The sequence below is a fragment of the Neoarius graeffei genome, chromosome 1, assembly GCF_027579695.1.
Source record: "Neoarius graeffei isolate fNeoGra1 chromosome 1, fNeoGra1.pri, whole genome shotgun sequence".
Taxonomy (NCBI): domain Eukaryota; kingdom Metazoa; phylum Chordata; class Actinopteri; order Siluriformes; family Ariidae; genus Neoarius; species Neoarius graeffei.
Window position 1 is genome coordinate 56,493,299 of NC_083569.1, and position 25,036 is coordinate 56,518,334.

Consider the following 25,036-nt stretch of genomic DNA (forward strand, 5'->3'; position numbering starts at 1 on the left):
CAACCCAACTTTTATATACAAGCTATATACAAGTTGACAGTTCAAGTTCAGTTACTTTTGGTAGCAGTTTAATTGTTAGATTGCAGTTCAAAACAAAAGGGCTTTGCTGAGTGAAGTCCTCTTGCAGTGTTCTCCCCAGGATCAAAATAAAGCCCTAACTTTCGGGTGGCCTGCAGGGCTGCGTGGGGTGAGAGTATGAGAGGGCGGTCCCCCCCCAGAAAATTTTGAAAAAGGGAGCCCATTTGCCGGCATCTGGTGACTTAGGCAGGGGCTTCAAAGTTTGGGAGAATAGCAGGGTACAAATAATTTACAGCAGGGTGCAAAATGGTAAAATGTCTGCCAGCGGCAGACATGATGCACGCAAAGCGTGCGGGGGGGGTTCAAAGGGGGGTGCGCGTTTCAAAGGGGGGTGCGCCCCCTTTGGGCACGGAAAATTTTATGAAATGCACTGAGAAATGGTGGCCTCTGGTAACTTTTAACAGTGAAAATAAAGGGTAATCAATACTATTTGGAAACTTGAAATATGAAACCATACCTCAGTCACTTTTATCAAATTTCAGAAATATTTGCAAACAAACACAAGTAGTCCGATTGAAATCCACATATGGATGATATAATTTTAAGTCTAATGTGCACTTTGACTAAGCTAAGGTGACAAGTTTCTCCAGATTCTCTAATACTATTGAATATGGTGAAATCTTGAAAAAGAAAAAAAAAAAATATATATATATATATATATATATATATATATATATATATATATATATATATATATATATATATATTTTTTTTTTTTTTTTATACATAAATATAATATGAGAGAGAGAGAGATGCAAGTACGAATTTTTCATGGGGCGGGATGGCTTGGAACAGGTCATGTAAAATTGGGATAACATTTACCCGGGACGGGTATTTGAGGCGGGTCGTCTAGCTTAAGCTTGATTAGCGTTGTTACGCACGCGGTTTGTTTTTTCGAGCAGCTGTCAAACGCAGAGTCAACTTTACGATCTGCGATTATAATGTCTTAAGCAAGGCTGAGAAACGGTGGACTAAGACGTATTTATTTTTCTATATCAACACAATGACACAATAAATTTGCGTTCAAAACGTACTTGCCTTTCCCTCTAGACCTTTTTAGCCACGCATCCAGCATGGAGCTGCTTGCAACTCTTCGTCGCCATTTGTGAGTCACATGATGGTATGAACCATTCACAGTCCATGGAACACTCTGAAGGCCAATTTATGCTGACAACGTAGTCCTCGCAGACTGTCGCAGATAGCATCTGCGTAGCCCCCCCACCTTCGCAGACGCTCTGCACGCACCTCCCAAAAATTGTGACCACTGCAGAAGCCTCGCAGACAAGAGGGCTCTGATTAGTCCACTCTACATCCGCTGTACACGCACTTCCGCTTCCCTACTTTCCCGGTTTGGTTTGTTTTCACGACCGGCATTTTTAAAAACACAAGCGAAGATGGAGCAGCACGAAGAGCGGTTGATTGAGGAAGTACGTACATCTATACGACTCCAGTTCTAGTCATTATATAAAAAAGTTCTAGTCATTATAAGTAACCGGAGGATAAACACTCCACTAACCACACCCACCAACTACTCCTAGCGACTTCGTGCCCCCTTGCGTTGTGCCGGTGAATAACATCGCGCACGCCTATTACGCTACGTTCACACTGCAAGGCTTAATGCTCAATTCTGATTTTTTTGTGAAATCCGATTTTTTTGTGAGGTCGTTCACATTAACAAATATATGCGACTTGTATGTGATCCTCAGTATGAACGAAAAGCGACCTAAAAGTGTTCCGCATGCGCATTGCAGGATACGACGACGTCACACACAGTGAGCATGGCCAGTGTTTACGGAAGTAAAACCGCCCGGTTGCGGTATGACCCATCCAATCTAGCTTGAATAGCTGCATCCCCCCAAATGGAAATCAGCTCCCTAACCTCTGCGTCCTTCCATTGAGAAGATTCAGAACCTTCACAGCCCGAAGCGTCCCTCGCATTGATGTCATGCGCAGGGGCGCAGATACGTTTTTGGAACTGGGGGGGACAAAAAACTGGGGGGGACAAAGCTGCCAGCAAACCAACCCCAACCTCGATATGCCTGTCAAACTTGTGGGATACCATAGCAACCAAGCTTGAGCAACCTGTGCAGTCTGCGCAGCTCAACCAACCGAATATCAGTCTTTGTTTTGTTTTATGTGAGTTGTTGCAACTATGTATACACTGCCGTGCACCTCAATAAACCGAATGGTAATTAGTCTTTTGATTTTTCCGTGAGGTTTGCCTTATGCAAAGAAAGACAGCATAGACGTTTTTTCCTCCCTATAAGTGGGGGGGACCGAACGAAGTGAATTTAAATCTGGGTGGGATGATTATGCGCCATGTTGTTGTAACTTTTTTTGAGAGACCCGCCGCCTACTTCAGCGCAGAATAGTGACGTTTGTGGCTTGTTGATGACGTGTAAGTCGGATGAATGCGACCTGGCGGTTCAGACTGAAGTCGCATATGAAAAGAGCGGATAGGAATCGGAATTAGGACCACATATCCAAACGGCCTGGGTCGGATTTGAAAAAATCGGATCTGTGTCGTTCATATTGTCAATAAAAGATCGGATACAGGTCACATATGGGCGAAAAGATCGGATTTGAGTCACTTCAGCCTGCAGTGTGAACGTAGCCTTACTCCCCGCTCAACGATAAATTACAACTGTCTACGAAAAGCTATCTGCAAAAGCCTTGTCGCAAGAGCATGCAGAGGCCTTAAGCCAATCAGAGTACGGCTTACATATGGCACAAGGGGCAGTAATGGCTGCACTCATGTCGAGGATGTAAACAAAGTTGACGTGGCAACGGACATACATGACAGTGGATGTAATTTACGTTCACAACTTTTTTTTTTTTTTTTTTTTGCCGTCAGAAATATTTAATATTAAATTTTGTGACTCGACTGACAATAGCCGGCGGCATAACTAGCCACAGATGGCGATTTGCCGCCGGTGACCAGCTACTTTTGAGACCGCAGCTTAGGAGCATTTTATGGTGGTACTGACACGGTCACTTTTTATTGTTAAGATGGTTGAACATAGCGGTCAACCCCAAAATGAAAAAAGAAGTGAGAAAGCCGGGGTCCAGGGGCTGCAGGCCCCGATCAGGTCCGGGGCAAAGCGATTTTGCCAACTTTAAGAGGGAATTGGTGGCCTTAGGATAAATATTTAGTTTTCACCTTGTTCCTGTTAATGAAGAAAAAAGGCTTTATGAGGACACCATGTGTTAACAAAACGGTGCCAGGTCAACAGTAACACATTTCAACATGATCATGAAACGAAAGTTGTGCAATGATCACATTTCAATAAGCTTTCACCACAAAACTACATACGCACGTCACTACATAGGAGAACGGGAAACAAAATTTGTGTTGCCACCAAGTAACTTCTAAATCAAGGTTTTAACTCAGTAAAAGTGCATGTGTTTGCAATTGATTGCAGCGTAGTTTGGGGTTTATTTTGCCTTTTATTAAATGAAAGTGTAAATAATTATATAATTGCAAAAAAAATTATCTGAATATAACACAAGCTGAGTAAATTTAATGTTCTGTCCTATGTAGTAAATATTTTATAATATTCATTAGTTTATAGTGTTAAATTATTAGAAAGATAATATTAAAGGAATATAAAATTAGTCAGTTACTCAAAGCATTACCATCACCAAGATCCCAAAACCATTGACTTATATATATAAAAAATTGGAAGTTGTTAATGTATCCGTTGTATATATTTATGCGGGGGGGTAAATTTCCCTTCACCAACGCAGACTAGCTCAGCTACTACTGTAACAATAATCATCATCTTTTGGCTGCTCCCGATTAGGGGTCGCCACAGCAGATCCTTCGTCTCCGTTGCTCCCTGTCTTCTGCATCCTTCTCTACCACACCTGCCACTTTCATGTCCTCTCTCACCACATCCATGGATCTCCTCTTTGGCCTTCCTCGTTTTCGTGTGCCTGGCAGCTCCATCCTCAACATTCTCCTTCCCACATGCTCTGCATCTCTTCTCAGGATGTGCCCGTACCATCTCAGTCTCATCTCTCTTAGCTTAATTCCCAAGCTCTCCACATGCGCTGTCCCTCTGATCTGCTCGTTCCTTATCCTGTCCAACCTCGTCACTCCCATCGCAAACCTTTGTCTCTTTGTTAAGGGTACGGTCTCCAATCCATACATCACAGCTGGTCTCACTATTGTCTTTTACAGCTTACCTTTCACTTTTCCTTCTCCAACCGCTCCACCCTGCCTGCACTCTCTTTCTCACCTCACTATCGCAGCCCCCATTTTCCTGCACAGTTGACCCCAGGTACTTGAATTCACCAACTTTCTTTACGTCTACTCCTTGCATCTTCACTACACTCTCATCCCCGTTCTCATTGATGCACATGTATTCTGTTTTGTTCCTGCTTGCCTTCATTCCTCTTCGTTCCAATGCATACCTCCATCCCTCCAAACCCAGCTCAACCTCCTTTCTACTTTCACCTCATATCACAATATCATCCGCAAGCATCATGTTCCATGGTGACTCTTGCCTCACTTCGTCCGTCAAGCTATCCATCACTATGGCAAACAAGAAAGGACTCAAAGCAGATCCTTGATGGAGTCCCACCTTCACCTTGAACCATTCAGTTGTTCCAACTGCACACCTCACTGCTGTTTCACTGTTCTCATACAGTACATGTCTTGCACCGCTCGAATATACTTCTCATTCACTCCACTCTTTCTCATACGATACCATAACTCATCTCTCGGCACTCTATCGTATGCCTTCTCCAGGTCTACAAACACACAATGTAGCTTTCTCTGACCTTGTTACTACTGTAACAATAATAAACACAGAATGCAAAGTTCCTGTTTAAAAAAATATTTGGCTATACATTTATGATGACATCTGTGGGACAGTTCAAAGTAAGCTGTTATTTTACTTTGCAAATAGATCTAGTTGAGCTTAGATTAACTGAAAGCACATTTAACTTTTTTTCAAACACAAAATATAAAAATATACCTTCTCACTGACGCAAGTCTGTGCTGCAAACACGTTCAGGAGTGATCCTGATGACAATCTCGCTTTTTCAAGATCTTTTTGAGACTTTCTTTGCATGTGAAGTTCAACAACTCACAGGTCTTGGTGTTTACAACTGATCCTCCTGTTGCAAACAGTGCATCGGAAATGGTGCTTGCTCGCTGAATCAGCGATAATGCATGGAGAGAATTAAACTTCGTATCCTACTTGGCTGCACCTTGATACTTGGAAATTTTTTTGTTTTTTAGAACTTGGAGGACCATCTAATCCAGAATTGCTGTCACTCATTTTCGCCAGGTGTGTCTTTCCCGCCTATAACGTGGAAATGAAGGACAGAGTAAGATGCGATTTCATTGGCTGACTTCAGGAAGTCAACCAGTCATGAACAACATCCTTTCGCTGCGTGATTCAGGGCAAAAAGTTGAGTCTCACGGCAAGGTCATGAGAGTTGACGGCAGTTTTCAGCAAGCGTCGGCAAATTTAAAGCGTGTCGTCCCTGAACACGCAAAAGCGCTCTGGGGAGAGCACTGCTATTGTAAAAGCCTACGTCACTTTTCCTCATCTCCAAGTAGACCTTTGACAATATTTCTGCTATTGCTCTCTCTTCCAGTTTTTTGATGTCCGTTGATATGTTTTTCTCTTGTAAATATGCATGAAGAATATCCAGTCAAATCTTGATAGCCTTTTGGGTGTTCAGCGTGTCTTTTTTTTATTTTTTTTTTTTTCTTCAAAATTCTCGCTCAATCTTCCACTTTTAATGAAGCAAACCTTGCAGCCATGTTTGTGTACAAACTGTCAGTCACTCGCGTGCGTGTAAGTTTTACATCTCTGTGTCTCTTCCAGTTTTTCGGTGTCTTTTTTTTTTTTTTTTCCCCTCTCATAAATAGGCATGAAGAATATATAATCAAGTTTTGGTAGCCTTTCGGGTGTTCAACACGTCTTTTTAGTTTCAATTTATTTATTTAGTGCTTAAACCTAGCACTGGATTTAGCCTCATTTTCTCTCTTTCCCGGCCAACAAAGAAATGATTGTGCGCATGTGCAGCAGAAAAGTTTTGTCATTGCATCTTCACATGAGCTCCGAAGTGTGACGTCGTGTTGTCTTGACAACGTGCAATATTATAATATCGCACGCTCATTCTTCATTGGGGAGAGTGGCGTAATACATGGAGGATAAGCGATATGATAATATTGCATGCTGTCAGTAAACCCACTAGAAGGGAATAGAATACATGTCTTTATTCCATGGAAAAAGTGGCTCGTATGTATAATAATTTCTGATATTACCTTAAATATATGATTGCATCCTCATTCTCTACCACAGACAGCCACACCCTGAATTACACTGGTAGGCAAAGGAGTCATCTTTGCAAATGAACTACATGTGAATCACAGACTGACTTATCTACTTTTTTTTTTGCAGTAGTTAAAAACTTTGCAAATTTTCTTCTCTGTTGAAAATGAAAGGTTAAGAGATCTGTAGTGTTAATGCAAGTGACACATAGCTGCCATGATGAGTCAGTGTTGTCAAGTGAAGACCTGAATTCACAAAGAAAGTGATTTAGTGAAAGTGACTTAAGTTTCTAAAAAAAAAAAAGGCGACACATTAATGAATGCTGATTTTCTGTGTCGTATCGAAAGAAACATTGCTTTATCTGCGTTATTTCTGCTTATGCTCATAAGTAGAACCATAATTTAGGCTGTTATTTTGGACTGAGTAACGTTTGTCACAACCTAATGTTATCGCTAACTATAATCCATGCTTCCAAAAATACTTTCACAGCGCTGTTATACTTAATCTCTAGTGTAAGGAATGCTTTAATCCCTAATTCTGTAGCGTAGCTGTTCACCGAGATGCTATGGAAAGAATTTTTTTTTTTAAATAAATAAGCTGTAGTCATTGTGACAGCCATAAACTGACAGGGAAATTTTTGTTTGCCAAGCATAAGTTTCACAGGCCCCTGATCTGCAAGTACACCACCAGAGTTTACTGCAGAGATGAATTAATGATTATGACATGCTTGTGTATACTGTGTGTAATGTTGAGTGTGTGTGCTCCGTATAGATCCCTCAGTGGTGTGTGGATATGGTGCGCTCCCTGCCGGGGCCTAAACGTGGAGTAGCCTGTACTCAGCCCCGCAGAGTGGCAGCCATGAGTGTGGCACAGCGAGTGGCAGATGAAATGGACGTCATGCTGGGACAGGAAGTTGGCTACTCTATCAGATTCGAGGACTGCAGCTCAGCAAAAACCATCCTCAAGTGAGTTCATAAATGAAAAGCCTGAACATGAAAGTAATGAGTATTTAGGGATGATTTTCCATTTGGGAAAATTGCCCGTTCTCTTCCTCCACCCACCCCATTTTCTGTAATAAGAGATGGGGGGAAAGTTTCCATGTACCGATTATACAATTTTGGAGTTCTGAAATTCATAAAAGCAAAACTTGAGCAATAAATTTTTTTATTCAATTTCTACATAATTATAGACTTTCATGTTCAAATTGGGAGAGTGAGAGAAAGTTGAAGAAATGTATGGTCTCGCCTTTGCTGAAAGACATCAGAATGAAATAAGACATGTCGTGGCTCGACATGAATTTTTTTTTAATCCACCTGTCCAGTCGGACAAGCAGCAAGATTTTTCACCTTGTCCTAACATAACACAACCTTTTTATTATTATTAAGTATTTACTAGTTCATTGAAGGGGAAAGTGGTTAACCAAGTTTATCAAAAAGCAGGTATACTTATAATTATGCGTTGATTTATAACTGTTTAATAAAACTCAAACTCTAACAAACAAACTATCCAATGCCCTATTATGGTGCATGTGTTGTAACCCATTGCCTGATCTGCAAATTTAAGAGCTGGACTCCACCCAAATTCAAAGCTTCTGGAGGAAATAAAGTTAAATCGTGCTTTATCCAGTAAAACCTGAAGTATAAATTAATTTAAAGAAATGAAGCCGAAAGAAAACAAGTTGGATACGATAAGGGTGACAATCATGTAGTGAATGAAAACAAACTGTGAGTGAGTTCGGTACTGTCGTAAAATTCCCATCAAAAGAAACCTGATGGGAATGTGTTGGTGCTGTTCATTTATAACGGTCCAAATGTGAGTCATCATTTTACAAAAGCCATCCTGAGAAACTAACCGCATGAATAGGACTGAACAGATATTTTTAGAAAGCGCTTTTCATCAGTCTTGGGCACACAATGTTTTTGTAAGATTTTTAATGTATTTCACTTTCAAATTGGGGTGATCGGGACAGCTTTAGAAGATGGAAGGTTGTGTGATAAGGTAAAAATGTATTGTTTAGGCTTTATTGCTTAAATTTTTGTTTACGCTTGATGTTTTTGGGGCAATATTACCAGAGATGCCTACTAGTACGGATTGGCCATATTTTGTACGGAAAAGTTACGTAAATACGATGTTAGGGCAAACAGTGTTATTCTGTACGGAATTATTATAAAGTCTTAAATTCCAGTGAGTTGTTTTTAAATGTCCAAGCGACTTTTTCAGTCCATGCGCGATTCGCGGCTAGGCTATTTATTTTTACGACAACCGCACATGCTGTGTGTGACATGCGCAGATTCCGCACATTTGTTTGTGCTATTTTCGATACGGTAGAATGGCCGTGCATTACACCCAGTCAAAAGGGCAATGGATACGCGCACTGCAAACTGTGTAGAACTGACATTAACATCACTCATGGTGGTCGCGATGACTGCACGCGGCATGTCAACTACAAAAAAAAAACATATGGAGTATGCTGAAATGGCGAGTCAGGCGGAAAGTAAATCTGGGGGTATCCAGCAGTTTTTTACGAAATGTGTGGATGAAAAGACACGGAACGTGACACGTGCTAAAGCGGTGATGGTTGACCTGTGCTTGGAGTTGAACTTGCCGATTAGTGCCATGAAATGTGAGTTAAACTTATTCAGTTTCTTTTTACATGTATGATTTTTATTCACTGAAATATCAAACACTGGCTGTACTTCTTTAATTCAAAGTTTTTTCAGTGTTGCAAGTACAAATGTACATGTAGTATGATCAAAAACAGAATTTTATGATTAGTGTTGTTGGGATTGTGGCAAAAAATTGATCATTCCACTGTTTTAAATACAATTATAAATGTCATTTTATTCAATGTCTCTTCTGAAGCGTTATGCTGAAGTATTTATATATTGGGACATTAAGATAACAATGTCGGACTCTCTTTGGCATGAATTTTATTAGAATCCGTTAACAGGTAGAACATTTTGCCAGGCAATATAATATAATACTTTTGAGGAGTTACATTCAATACCAATGATTGGTAGTCAACCGTAACGTCTGCAAACAGGGAACACTATTGTATTTATAAAAATGTGATATATTGTATGCTCTAGAAATTTGTTGAGTGGAAATTCAGTTGAGATGGCTGCTCGTGTTTTGTTTATTCAATTCACACAAAATTCTTTTTAATAATTTAAATGTTAAACATATTGGTATATACACCTCTTTATAATGGAAATGCGCATAAATTAATGTTACTGAAAGTCATTCCAAAATACTGAAAAATGTTTTCAAGAATACTGAAATTCAAAATTTGGGGTAGGCATCTCTGATTTACACTGAAATTCTTATGAGAATTGTGGAAGGAGGATCTCGGTCGCGTCTTGTTTCCGTGTGCAATCACACCCATGTCTCTGCCTCAACAAATTGTTTGCCTGAAGGCTAACGCATCATACCATGGATCCACATGACTGTGTTAGACTTTTGGGGTCGGTCAGTGTGCCTCGGTGCACCGTGCTTACCCTAAACCCCCTCTCTGTGTTACAACACATACAATTAAGTGCTTCAGTACAAACCAGCCCTTAGACATGTGCAGCCATGTACAAACTTTTCCGTCTGACTCAGTCTTCTATGTGACATAACTATAAAATGTTCTATCTTTTTTTTTGTGTGTGTGTGTTTGCGCACAGTTCTCACTCCAGTGTTGGCTCCAGTACAGAAAACAATGCCAAGGCTAGGGCCCTTTGGAATTGAAATGCCTCAGAAGCCAAGAAACTCCTTGTTGTACTTAAAAACACGCACTCGCTTTTTAGCCAGCTATTGATGGTGAAAGCAGCAGCCTGTACATTACCAGTTGCTCTGCAACACCAGTGTACCATTTTGTTTAAATTGGAAAGGGCTTTAAACATAAGGCCCCCCCCCCCCCCCCCCCCGTAACACAGAATCGAGTATTTTATTTAAAAGTGCTGCACAATCTTGTACGTGGTACACAAATGTTAAGTTAATGTTTTTAATTTGTATATATGATGTTCAAAGTGGTGTGCAGTTTTTAAAACCTGTCTGCTAATGATATCAAGGCCATTAGACTTATCCTGAAGATGCTTCAGCAATAGAGCTGATGAAGCACCTATAGACCCCTTTCACTAACGTCACCCGAAACCGGAAGTAAACAGACCCTGCGCCATTTTGGAAGACCAACAAACTCGTGATAAGGGGATAATAACGGCAGCGGTATGTGAACCCACGAGAATAAAGTGGAGTGGCAAACGACTTAAACAAATCTGAGCTGTTTTATTTATGATTTATTGGCCCGACAGTAGACTTGAAAGAAACCTGTGTGAGACTTGGCAAAAAACTGTGGCTATAATGGATAAGTCTGTGCATGATCTGCGGACACTTTGAGGTAAGCAAACGCAAGAAATTCAGATTTAAAACATGCTAAATTGGCCCCAAGTTGATAACTGTATGAGGAGCAAGCCACCCAGACTTCTACAATTTAATAATAATAATAATTTAGGATGGTTTGGGGCTTGCTCGCTGCTGCCAGGTTGGTTGTTGAGTAGCCTGACTGTTTTTTTTTTTTTTTTTCCCTTGCGTGTGGTATCATTGTTGACGCGAGGTTGTTTTTTGAACATGCCAATGCGGACACGATTTCCCCTGATGAGTTATGACTTCAGACGCGATGCGTGTGTGGAGGTGTGGAGTCCGCGTGATATGTGCGTAAGATAGGCTTCTCATGTGTTTGGAGATCCGCGCTCCGAGACAAGCGCAAGCGCACACCCGCAAGGGGAAAAAAGGGACCCCCCGAAAATATCGGCATAGCTCGAACACTGAGTGTAGGCACTGGGTGTAAACAACAAATAGTTTACAATGTCTGGGTAGCAAACAGATGGCAGAATTGGTGTCCGGTCCTCCTTATGTTTCCATTCTCCCTTGCCCCGAGTCTTATCATATATGGGTCAAACCCATCAATCACAGCCAGTTTCTCCACATACCGTGCCCTTTCTGCAGCTGGTAATGTACTCAAATAACCAGAATTATCATCCATCGTGTCACTTTGCTCTCGCTCGTACTTTGTTTTATATTGTGAGTGCATGTACTTGGTCTTCCAATATGGCGCCTAACAAAATCTCGCGGCGCGGTGACGTCATGTGAAAGGGGTCTATTGAGTGGTGAAGTGCCATTCTTCATATTTTGCTATTTCACAATGCTCTTCTCTGTATATAGGTACATGACTGACGGCATGTTGCTCCGTGAGGCCATGAACGACCCACTGCTCGAGCGATACGGCGTGATCATTCTGGACGAGGCTCATGAACGCACACTGGCCACGGATATTCTGATGGGCGTTCTCAAAGAAGTCGTTCGCCAGAGAGCGGACCTAAAGGTAGGGGTGTGTGTGTGAGGGAGAGAGGAAATTCTGATTCATTCCATCATCGTTTTCGGTTTGTACAATTCATCTCCATTTTCGTTCCAGTTTAACCTGGCAAAAATAGATAAGCAGATGTTTTTGGGGACCATTTAGTGACAGCTTAGTTTCTGTTGCGGATGGGATGCTGTAATATGATCTTGTCACCTAAACCCTGGAACCTCAACAGGAGTCATTTCCTTGGTAGCGGCTTTGACCAACCGAGCGCTGATATGTGATTCTCCCGATGTTCCGCTCCGCAGGAGAGCAGCACGATGCTGCTGCTGTTGGGAACATTATCTGCAGTAGTGCTGCCTTATCCAGTGTCTGTTCTATTTTTCTTTAGCAGTTCATTTCGGGGAGATCTTTCCTTATTTTAAGTGTAGTGGACAAAAAAGGCCACATTGAATGTCTGTTAATTAAGAGAAATTATGATCGTTACTCTCTAAAGCTCATTTATGCAGAGTGGACCCAAAAGGGCAAATCAGTCCATTTCTTTTATTGATGCATGTTGGCTGAGAGAGTTTTTAGTTGTGTGTAAACTAAACTCGATCCCAGGAACAATCTTTTTAATAGTGACTTTCCCCCCACCACCACCTTGCTGCTTATGTGCTCTGTTTAAATTATCTCTTAACTTTGGCTGGCACTCACTAATGAAGCTCCTCTACTGCTGAAATCCTGACAGCTGTGTGGTTGTTTATTCTCGGACTAATGCAGCCATTACTCTCAGAAATGCGAAAGGCCAGTCTGATTTTTCAGCAGAGTTTATTCTGCCCTCTGGTCACCCTATTTTAAGGCAATCAACCCTGAGGGAGCAGAAGCATGTCGCATTTTATGGCCACAATGTGCCAAATGCAGTTCTCGTAAAGCAGATGGTTAATGACTGCTTGTTGTGAGGACCAAATCAGAGGTTCTACATTTGTTCAGGAAGTGTTAAATGAGGTCTAGGTGACTCCAAGTGAACTTTTGTCTTCATCTTCTCATATAAATTTGAAGTTAAATGTGTCTCAGTTAAGTGCAAGTATGTCTCGTGGTGACCGCGAGTTGGCCTAGTGGTTAGCGTGTCCACCTCTCAATCAGGAGATTGAGTTCTACTTGCGGTCGGGTCATACCAGAGACCATCATAAAAGTGGTACCTACTGCCGTCTGGCAAGGCACGCTGCAATATGCGAGTAGGGAGTTAGAGGACTAGCCCCCCACTGTAACCCTAGCTATGTAGTAGGTGAGAGGCTGAGGGCTACAGAAACTGAGATCGGCGCCGCCCAATGCGCCTGTGGTGCGGGAAGGACTTTAGATGTCTCGTGGTGCAGAAAGGCGCTGAGGTGGACCTTGGATTATGTGAAATGGGAGTGGAGTTTTAGATAGAAAGGCCTTCCGGGCAGATTTGACCTTGCCCAAGTGGCAGAGTCCAGTAGGTGTAACTCAGTGCATTGTACGGTATCAGCCACTAAAGTGGGCTTGCTCTTTAAGGCCAATTTATGCTGACAACCCAGTCCTTGCAGATAGCGTCTGCGTAGCCCCCCCACCTTCGCAGATGCTCTGCGCGCACCTCCCAAAAATTGTGACCACCGCAGAAGCCTCGCAGACAAGAGGGCTCTGATTGGTCCACTCTACATCCGCTGTACACGCACTTCCGCTTCCCTACTTTCCCGGCTTGGTTTGTTTTCACGACCGGCATTTTTAAAAACACGAGCGAAGATGGAGCAGCACGAAGAGCGGTTGATTGAGGAAGTATGTACAGCTATACGACTCCAGTTCTAGTCATTATAAAAAAAAAAAAAAGTTCTAGTCATTATAAGTAACCGGAGGATAAACACTCCACTAACCACACCCACCAACCAGCGCTCGAAACTAACGGTGTCCCGACGTCCCGGGGACCATAAAAAATGTCATCGGGACACAAAATTATCATATCTGGGACAATCCCGGGACAATGGAAAAAAATAGATCTAGAAAAAAAGTTCTACATTAATATTATTTACAAAGCCGTAACACATACGTAGACATTCACCTAATTTGTCAATTTTAATTTTAAAACGTTAACAGCGAAAAACACATAGTAGCTACACTTTCGATGCACCTGCATCCGTAGGCTACAGAGCAGCGCATTCTGTTTTAGAATCTTCGGCCGGAGTCCGCATTATATGGACTTGGAATGGAATTGCTACCGCACACGCTGCGCCGACTCTTGCCAGAACAAAAATGCTGAAGTGGTTAAAGCGGACCGACCGCGGGGAAGAAACTGAAAGCCCAGACATAACGTCTCCGGGACCTTCAGGATCCAAAGTGTCATCGCCTGGTCTGCAGGCAACGCTAGCAACTGAATGAACACTGTTAGACACGTTATAAAATACAACAGGAATGATGTGGATGATATTGACGGAAGATACCGTTCAACAGAATAAGTGAGTTTTCTTGGTGTCTTTCTAGTTCAGAAAGTTTAGTCAGTCAGCAGCACAACTAGGCTCGGACCTGTCACTATGCTGATGTTGCTAACATTTGCACCCACGTTTCGGCAGCGAAAGTTCATAAAAATGGATAACGGTAATGGATAACGGAAAGTTCATAAAAATGGATAACGGTAATGGATAACGGAAAGTTCATAAAAATGGATAACGGTAATGGATAACGGAAAGTTCATAAAAATGGATAACAGTAATGGTGAAAATTATAAGTTGGCCTTATAAGTGGCAACAGATATTCAAGGTATAAGTAGATGAAATGAACATAAAAGGGGTCTTATTTTCAACTAAAGTGTACTGCAGATGTAGGGAGTTGAAACATTTTCTGAATGAGCTAGTTGGCCCCTTTAAATAAACGGGTATCTATTCATACAGTGAGATCGCCAAAGTTTAATAAACTGAAAATGCAATAACTGTAATTTTGAAGTAGATGATGTATAGGACATGTGTTGCTTGTATCTTGTGACTTATTGTAAAAATGATATAAAGGGTTCAAAATCGCATAGTTACAAATATAATAGTAACTTCATATGATAATATTAACCACTGGTTATTTCAGAGAGGAAAAAAATGGGGACACTATTGCTTCCATTCGGGACAATACAACACAGAATTCGGGACCACTGGGGGACACAAAGAAAAAAAGTTAAATTCGAGCCCTGCCACCAACTACTCCTAGCGACTTCGCGCCCCCTTGCGTTGTGCCGGTGAATAACATCACGCACGCCTATTACTCCCCGCTCAACGATAAATTACAACTGTCTGCGAAAAGCTATCTGCGAAAGCCTTGTCGCAAGAGCATGCAGAGGCCTTTAGTGAAACATTCCAGCTAAGTTAGTTTTGAGTTGTTTGTGAGCATCATCCTCTTTGTCCTCGAGCTTCAAGTTTCACTTTAAAAAAAAAATGACTGCAGATGTTTAATCTTGTAACCGTATCTTTTCCCATCAGTATCCAGTGAGCCAGTGATAACTTTCTATTCTTTTTCCCTCAGGTTATTGTCATGAGCGCCACCTTGGATGCCGGAAAGTTCCAGGTGTACTTCGATAGCTGCCCTTTGCTCACCATCCCCGGCAGAACACATCCCGTAGAGATCTTCTACACACCCGAGCCCGAGCGCGACTACCTGGAGGCTGCCATCAGAACTGTCATCCAGATCCATATGTGTGAAGAAGATGAGGGAGATGTGCTACTCTTCCTCACAGGACAGGAGGTAATGCCCTTTCAATCTGGAGACAATGCTGGAAACTTGTCGTATGCTCGCATTTCGAAACTACCCAGCTAGTGTATGGAGGTAAAACGGGTGCTAGTAGCAGTGCATGCTGATTTTAAAGTGCATATCCTGGACCAAATTCGTTTTTTTTTTTTTAAATATGAAAGTATGTCCCTTTACACACTCATCCAGAAGGGTAATTTTGCACAAGGCCATCTGTCTACAGCAGAAAAAATAAAATAACAAAACGCGTCTGGAAAAATCCCAAGGGAGTCTGGGGCCAGATTCGTGACGTCACCTGCGGAAGCGCCAGCAGGCTGCAAGAGCTTGCACGGTTTCAGTGCACAGCCTGTGTAGACCAAGTTTAGCAGCTAGCGATTTTGCATTGAAATATGGAATTGTCACCTGAGCGCAATGTGGGAAATGAGTACTAATCCCATCAAGATTGGTGTTGCTACACCCTCCTACGATACATCTGTTAACCATTTTAATAATTGCGTGATAACGTTGAAGAAATTTGCAGAAAACCACCAGGTCATTTTCTCATAAACCAGCGCTGACGTAGGATTCAGAGGGAGGCGTCCCGCACGCGACGTCACGAAAATCAGTGTTTGCTGGGAAATCCAAACGCCAAGTTTTTTCAGAGGCGGACCAATTCGCCTCAAATGGCTTGATTTCAACTGAATTTTTCTGGTATTGCGCAATGCAAAATGTGACACGTATTTGACCAAAGTTTAATATAAAATAGGAGAATTACATTGATCTTGCTCCTGAATTTACCCGTGATATGCACTTGTAATAAAATGGTTGCCTCTTGCACTGTGCAGCTTGCACATGCCGCGCACACAGTGAGTGAGTGAATTCACGGATTGAAACCTCGGCTAATAAAGTGTGAGAGATGCACCATCCAGGGGCGTTTCAACCTTGTGATTCATGCCTCAAAAATACATTTAGGCTGTCTGTCTGTGCCTGTAAAACGAACCTGTTTATCGTGAGCCTGTATAAACCTATCAGTTAAAAATTAGGATATCTGTAGATAGAAATGTGAACGATCTGTGTAAACAAACGGCTTTTTAAATGAGGGTTAAAAAGCACATCGATTTGGCAAATATACCTCTATCCCGTCGGCACAGAGCTGAGGAGATCAGTGTTAAGATTGATATGGGCCATGGACGCAGCTGGCCTTGGTGCTTGGGTAAGAGCCTGTGTGTGATGGCAGTGTGTGACCCAAATTCAGGCCTGAAATTAAGTCATTTGTTATTTTTCCTTTCTTGCAACTGGTGCTCACCCAACTGGAATGGGGAGTTAGATGCCCGACCAGAATGATAAATATGGTCTCAGATGATGGGTCAGCAGTGTCCTGCTGCAGTTGTGCAAGTGTGTGCGTGTTTTATGTACAGCGTAGTCCATAAGTATTTGGACGGGCAACGAGCTGTCCAAGTTCTGTGGAATAGCTCGCAGGATAAACTCCTCAAAACATTCATGCCCACTCACTGTCCAACCCCCACTCTCATTGGAGCTGAAATCTATTTATCCATAACCTTCATGACAATGTCATTTTAAAATACGACTTTCAGGCTGTGTGGTTGTCCTTGCACTCCATTTTGCTCAACTGATGACTAATTTGAAAGTGCGGAATACATTACCTTTGTTCTGACAGTTGGTTTATAGATGATTAACGTGACACCAAATAAAAACATCAGGCTTTCGTCTAAACCGGGGAACAGGGGCGCTGCGCCCTCTTACTCTCGGCGTGCACCCCCTTACTGAAATGCCGATTGAACCCCAAGTCACATTTGGGCCATGCACTTGTATGATACTGCACAACATGCAATCTTTCTCAAAACGATCTTTTCTCCGTGAAAACATCCCAGCAACACCACGTGACAATGTGTCTGATCATCAAATACGTTATAATTACTCCAAAAATATTCCAATCATAGTAGATACACCGCCAGACGGTGCAAAAACAATCCGAATTGGCGTTTTCCAGACTGAGGCGCCATGTTGTTTAGTTGTTTACTTGTCGCGGCTGCTCTCACGAGATTTGACATGGGTTACATACAAGGTCAGCTGACTTGTAGAGCGAGATTTCTCGAGACTGAATGACCTTTCACCCACCGGCGCAGGAGCTTTTGACAGAAGTAGTTCGCGAGTTGTTTTTGTTGACACTTGGGCATTTAAAGATGTCATCCAGCAGCACGAAACGGAAGAAAGCCAAAGACTGCCCGGGGCAGAAGATGATTACTTTTCTTTTTCAATGTTGACAATTTGTTACAATTTCCCTGTCCGATAGCCTCAGAATGTCCCATTGTAGCCTCAATTTTTCAAAGGCTTCGCATGGCGGAGGGGGGGGACGGACAAACCCCCCTCGCCATGGTGAGCGCCCTCATACTAAATTTTTCTAGAAAAGCCCCTGAACATCAAAATACTAAAGCATTAATAGGTTTAACAGAAAATTGAGGTATAGTGACTGGAGTTGTGTAACAACCTTGCATCATAAACATCCCTTAATATATATATTTTTTTCTAACAGGACTGTTATTTGTTAATCTGTTATCTGTCAGTTGACTGTCACAGTGACAGGTTTGCCATCAGAAATATCCGGGTACGTTTCTTTGCAGTTGCTGAATGTTTTTTACAGCTTAATTCATTTTGATTTTAAAAATATTTGATTTCCTTTTCTGTTATACAAAAGGATTGCAGTTTCATGCAGAAATGGATACTTAGTATTTTCTCCATCTTAAGCAAGCTTCTACAGATATAAATCTGGTTATTTGTACAACTGGCACTGGCTTGAATTAGTCCCAAGCCAGCGTGCATCTGTTCCAACTAATTTGCATCTCCGCTGGGCAGATTAAAAAGTGTTTCAAGAATGTTTATACAGAATGGTAGCATCAGTGGACTGGTGTTGGTGTTGTGTCCCAGGTGCAGTCGCTCTTGTCGGGCACAGCCTCCTGTCCGTCTCCCTTGGTGCCAGTCCTTCTGACAGCTGCTGCATCCCCAGAGCTAATGGTCTATTAATACTTCAGCTAATTTGATCAATCAGTTCACATTTACTCTGTCCTGAGCTGCCATGGGAAGGCTTTGATTAAAAGGCACAGGGCCACCAGCACTATTTACACTCACATTGTACCCCTGGGAGTAAATCTGTGTGCTAGGACTACCACATGGCCCCAAAGCTGTGCTCGTATATTTGGAATAACACTAATGCTCGAGCCAACATGGGCTGAATAGTAATTGCAAGCTCTTTCCTCTGTAGTAGAAATGAATCCATGGGCTCTCCTTGGATCGCACAATCCATCTCTTTGATCAGTTTTGGAAAATAAAGATTAGTGGCGGTTGCTGCAGCGTTATTAAGCTGCTCTTCTTGTGTGTTGGAAGATATCATGCTATGTGTTGGGCTACAGATCAGGCAATGGTCAGCTCGTTCTTGCCAGAATTAGTTGCAATGCACACTTTAACCTCAGGATGGTGCTAGTGTATAAGTAGTGGTGTTTTGTTTTTTTGTTTTTTTAATCTGTAATGTTTCAGTAAGACTGAACACTGCATCTGAGTGCCTTATAAGGTGTAATCATTGTTTTATGTCTAACTCTTGACCTGGCTATACCCACTGATTGCTAATGCAGATGATGAATTGCTTTCAAATTGTTCGTGTTAATCTGTTTGACTACAGCAGTTTAATATCGCTGGCTTCTCACAAAATACATTACAGGCTGCATTGTGCTCATTGTTTGTCTACTTGTTTAGTCCATGAGAACGTATTTTAGGACTGAGAACCATTTCACACTTGGTTACCTCAGTTGTGTTTGTAAATCTTGGTGCGAGCTGTCAGTTTTTGCCAGTTCCTTGAGGACCCTTTTGTGTGTGAGCTCACTACGTCTGCAATGTTTGCCCTCACTTAACCAATCCTTTGTGACTTGCTTCTGTTTATGCACCAGTGCAGCTTTCTCATTTCACATTACCCTTACTACATTACCATCTGGAATAATGAACCCTGTGTGTGTGGGGGTGTGGGTGTCCTTGCGACTATTGCTTTAGACAGCAGAACCACAGGAAGTTCATCCAAGCAGCATGCACTCCAGGTTTAATTTTCTCAGCCATGTCACAACTGGCTCACAAAGTATACTTGATCTAATGCACCGAAGCCTCGCTACTGTTTGTTTTTATGCCTCTGGAATCTGTTCCAGGAGAAGTTAATGTGCTTTTTCAATGAGAAAACTGAGGTCAGAAAACTGAAGTTTAAAAAAAAAAAGTAAAGCAAAAAAAAAAAATCAGCTGCTGGCCCATACTACTTGGGCAAACAAAACTTAAATAAAAATGAATACCTGATTTTGCTTTATTGCTAAAGGCATATTGGATAATTGTTACTCTGCAACCAACATTTGTGTTAATTTTAATGTATCCCTAATGCATCACTTGTTGAGTCGTATCTTCTTTTATCGTTCAGGAAATCGACGAAGCTTGTAAGCGGATCAAACGGGAAATTGACGACCTGGGCCCCGAAGTGGGCGACATCAAAATCATCCCCCTCTACTCCACACTACCACCGCAGCAGCAGCAAAGGATCTTCGAGCCTCCGCCACCTCGCAAGCCAAGCGGAGCCATTGGTAGAAAGGTAAATATTCCCAACTCTGCCCTTCTCAATCATTTGTAATGAGCAAGCGCGAGACGAAGAGGATGGTCATGGTTGGTTGACGCACAAGAACCTTGCAGAACACTGAGTCGTGCTAGGATGTTGTTAAAGTTCTGTCCTTGCCCCAAGCTTTGGTGCAGCATTGACTCACAGCATATGTTGTTTTTGTCAGCATGTGATTCGCTTCTCTAAAATAGCTGAGTATTACTCATGCAGTTTTAGCCCCTGGATCTCACTGTCGATAGGTTTTTACCCCTTACAAAATGACCTCCATCATGCTGCTTTGGCTAATATCCATCCCTCCCTCCCCACCCCATTAAATGGTCAGTACGTACCTTCTTTCTTTGAATGTTTGGCTGTAATTTCACACACTTCCTATTCCTTGGTACTTCCAGGAGCTATGATCTGATAACAGTCGGATAACTTGGCATTCTAGCACTTATACAGTTGTGGTCAGTAGTTTACATACATTGACATGTCATCTTGGATATGACTGTCATGGTAATATTTGGGCTTTCAGTCATTTCTTTGAACTGTTCTTTTTCTGTGGCAGAATGTAAAGCTTTAAAAAAAAAAAAAACTAGAATTTGGTGCACAAGTTTTAATTTTATTTGGGTTTTCTGAAATCAACACGGGGTCAAAATTATACATACATGGTCAAAAATATACGTACAGCACACCGAATATTTTGGTAAAATGTCTCTTCGCAAGAGTCACCTTGACCAAACATTTTTATCATGACCAAGCTTCTGGCAGAATTCTGGTTGAATATTTCATGACTGATGGTAGAATTCGTAGAGTTCAATTCAATCCCCCCAGGCATGGACTCGACTTATAAACATGGTTCATATATTTTCAGTAGGGCTGAAGTTAGGACTTGTTTTAAGCTTAATGTTAGCCTGCTTTATCCTCCACAACCAGCTCTGATGCGTGTTTGGGTTCATTGTCCTGTTACAAGTCCCAAGTCGTGTTCAAGTTTCTGATGGTTTATGCTGAAGAATTCTGAGGTAGTCAATTATTCCATACACTTTGTGCAATGAACCAGTTCCACTGGCAGCAAAACAGCCCCAGAGCATGATAATCCTACCACCACCACCAGCTGGTGCAGTGTCCCTCTGTACATGGTGGTCATTGTGGCCAAACAACTCAATCTTTCTCTCATCTGACCATACAGCTATCCTCCAGGAGGCTTTTTCTGTGTCTGTGTGGTCGGTTTCAAACTTTTAGTTAAGCTTGAAGGTGTCAGTTTTGGAGCAGGGGGTTATTTCTTGTTTAGCAGCCTCTTGGTCCATGGTGATCTGCACTGTAGACAGTGATCCATCAGCTTCCAGTTCATGGCAAGTCTGTGCCATGGTGGTTCCCAGGTTGTTCCTGACCATCCAAACCAATTCCCTTTCAGCTGAGGGTGACAGTTTGGGTTTTCTTGAAGCAAAGTGGCTTGGCAAAGTGACTACACCTCACAATAACTTGCATACAATTGTTTGAACTGATGCTAGAATTTGCAGTTGTTTAGAAATGGCTCCAAGAGACATTCCAGAGTTGTGTACATCTGCGACCCTCTTTCTCAGATCTGCACTGATCTCCTTGGACTTTCCCATTTTACTGTCATGGGTGCAAGTTTTCCGGCATGTGCCGGAAGCTCTGCTTTTTTTTTTTTGGTTCTGAAAAAGTCACTTTCCCAAATCGTGTAAATCCGTTGAGATTTTCGGGGGGTGGCCCTCTCACTGTCTCACTCTCAGCGTATTACCGGGTTACCGCGGTACAGTCTCTGCACGAGACAAGTCTTCACCACAAACCTCATTCAATTTATACGCCAGTCACCGATGAGCGGTCCTGACTTAGCCCATTGTTTCACAGTGTTATACATGTGTGACATCATGTTTCACGCACGTAGCACGTTGTTCAACCAAACCAACACAGCTATTCCAGTGTATATATTGTAAAAAAGGTATCACAGCAAAAGCATATTAAAAATGGCTGTTTCAACATTTAAATTAGTAGTTGCTAGATGTTTTGAAATATCAAGCCTTGTATTTGAAATATTTCAGATGAATTGATGAAATGTATTAAACATTTGATGTGACTATGCAAATCATATAACTATTAATATTATAAATGTTTGCATGAGAGACAACCATTTTAACTTGTAATTTAAATTTTTTTTGAGCCCTAAGGGGGGGCTCATCCCCCTTTTGTAAACCCCGCCCCCCGGCATGGCTGTGCCGTGCACGTCTGACCTTGTCAGACTTTTCAGGTTTTTGAAAATGTTATACTTGCACCCATGTACTGTGTGTTGGTCAATCCAATGAGTGCTGTAAACAAACCTTTTTTTTTTTTTTTTTAATGAAGGCACAGAAGCTACCAGCTGTAGTTAATGATGATCACTAATGGCCTTTTTCCACTACCCTTTTTCAGCTCACTTCAGCCCGACATGGCTCGCGTTTCGACTACCTCAGAGCAGCACGACTCGGCTCGCTTCAGCCCTACTCAGCCCCCAAAACTCGCACGGTTTTGGAGTGGGGCTGAAGCGAGCCGAGCCGAGTGGGGCTAGGGGCGTGAGGAGACACTCCCCTGTGCACTGATTGGTGAGGAGGAGTGTCCTCACATGCCCACACACGCCCCGCGAGCACGCTGGGATCTGTAAACACCATAAACCCGGAAGAAGAAGAATTACGAGAATTTCTGAAGCCTTATGCGCCTCGCCTCATCTATACGCTCTTGCCAGTATCTGTTGGTGTTGTCGGTGACAACAAGCCACAGCACCAAGACCAGCAACACTAACGACTCCATGTTTATTGTTTACTATCCGGGTCGTGAGACTACCGCTTAAAAGGTCACTGATGTCACTGTTTGCGCCGCCTAACGACATCACGTGACGTCCACCCACTTTCGCTAACTCCACCCAATGTGTCCACCCACTTCCAGCCAGCACGGTTCAGCGCGGTTGTAGTCGAAATGCAACTCCAACAGCCCCACTCAGCTTGACTCAGCCCAACTCAGGACCGCACAGCTCAGCCCAACTCAGCCGCGTTGGTAGTGGAAAAGCGGCATAATAGGAAGTTAAGAGATCTCAGCCTTGGCAAGATAAGGCATTTTGGAAGTTTCAGCACCTCTTAATTAATAATCTGAGTGTATGTAAATTTTTGACCCTGTGTTGATTTCAGAAAACCCAAAGAAAATTTAAAACTTGCGCACCAAATTCTAGTATGGGTTTTGTTTTGGTTTTTTTAAGTTAAAGATGTATGCTGTACGTTTTGCCACAGAATAAGAACAGTTCAAAGAAATTACTGAAAGCCCAAATATTGCCATGACATTTCATGTCACTGTAGCTAAACTTCTGACCGCAACTGTACTGGCATTTCACCCCAGTAGATATTATTGACTTTTATTGAGAGTAAAATTTTTATTCCTTGTTTATTTCAATTCTTTTGACTCTGCCTCAGCTGTATCATTTGCCATGCCTTCAATTCTGTCTTCCACAGCTTCCTTTTGACATGTACACTGAATCAGTCTGCTACTTTGGTTTCTCTCTCTCTCTCTCTCTCCCCCCTTTTTGCTCTTTGCTTCGTGTCATCTGTTCATCTCCCCCAGCCTCGTCCATGTTTGCAGAGGTGAAGAAATTTTGCGCTCGTTTGATTGCTCATAAGCCAGGCTTCTGACTGCTTTAAAAGTTCAAACACTACCTGGTGTTTGCTTAGGCTGTTCAAAGAAATGTTGACATGAAATAGCAACATGGATACTCTAGCACTCATATCACTGCAGTGGCCCTCCTGGGATGCAAAGCCACTCCATCTTGCCTGGAATATGGGAAGAGAAGGAGGAAGGATGCTTGTTGATGAAGCATTTGGCAGAACAGGGATGCCAGCAGTGTTGTAAATTGGCTCAGTCATAAACGGTCCCTTCCTTGGCCCATAAACCCAGACTCGCGCTTTGGGATGACAGTAGTTCCACCCACACCCTGGTGATTTCTTGAAGGTGTCTGACTAGCCTTGTGGCATTCAGGTATTATTTTCCTGCATCCTACCTCGTCTGTCCCTGGTTGCATCGAGATGAGCTCAAATTACCTTGTTAAAATGTCAACTTGTCAGGCCCTCTGGCATACGTTGCCCACAATGCAAATCAGCCCCCCTTTGGTGAGAGTTGGAGACAGTGTATGGATGTTGTCTGTAGAGCACCTGTGAAGGAGCCTAGTGAACAGTTCTGTTCCAAATGCAACAGATTTTTATGGGTTTGGTGTATAGTTCCTTTTGAACACAGTCTAAATTTGTGCAGATCAGCACCAGAAGGATTATACGCAGGGGTTTGTGGAAATGTCACTGGTTGGGGGAGGGGGATAAAAGGATGTGGACATGAGTGCTTGTTGTATGTGCGATTCATTTGCTCATTTATTTATTTTTAACATGGGTTATTTGTCACACTCCATTTTTTCCTCATTGTAGCCATGCTGTTTGGCCCAACGTGTGGCACACAGTCTCAAATTTAAATTGGGTTTAATTTGTCAGCATGGCACTTTCCCTGGTGATGTCAGTGAAGGATGGCTTGAATTAGACCATGTCTCTGCCTCTCTTACTGGCTAATAACCCAGAAGTAACACGCCCCTATGACACCCTAATGATATTACTGATGAAAAGGCTGCTTAGTTCAGTTCTGGGACAGACAGTTTGGAGCCAACCGACTGTTCTTTGCTGCGTGAATGTAACGAGTCAGTGTGACTGACTGACTGCTTCCATTTGCAGTATAGGGCCAAAAACATTTGGAACCCTGACCATTACGTCTGTATCTGTTTCTACACAACTGTTGCTGCAAAGTTAGAAGAATACAGTTGTATAGAATGTCTTTGTAGGCTGTAGCATTACAATTTCCATTCACTGGAACTAAGGAGCCCAAGTACGTTTTAGCATGAGTGTATAAACCGGGTTCCATAGGGTGTTTTCACACCTGGTCCCCTTTAAAGGAACCAGACTCGGTCCTCTT

At 42.4% G+C, this 25,036-nt stretch overlaps 1 protein-coding gene across 2 annotated transcripts in view; it reads left to right on the plus strand.

Moving 5' to 3' along the window:
• Window positions 1-25,036, plus strand: part of dhx15 (DEAH (Asp-Glu-Ala-His) box helicase 15) — an 80,070-nt gene that overhangs the window by 26,378 nt on the left and 28,656 nt on the right. For both annotated transcript variants that reach the window (XM_060935315.1, XM_060935306.1), the window contains exons 3-6: window positions 7,143-7,336; window positions 11,574-11,733; window positions 15,208-15,426; window positions 19,877-20,044. In XM_060935315.1, the coding sequence (XP_060791298.1) occupies window positions 7,143-7,336; window positions 11,574-11,733; window positions 15,208-15,426; window positions 19,877-20,044 (741 nt within the window). The remainder of the gene's footprint in view (window positions 1-7,142; window positions 7,337-11,573; window positions 11,734-15,207; window positions 15,427-19,876; window positions 20,045-25,036) is intronic.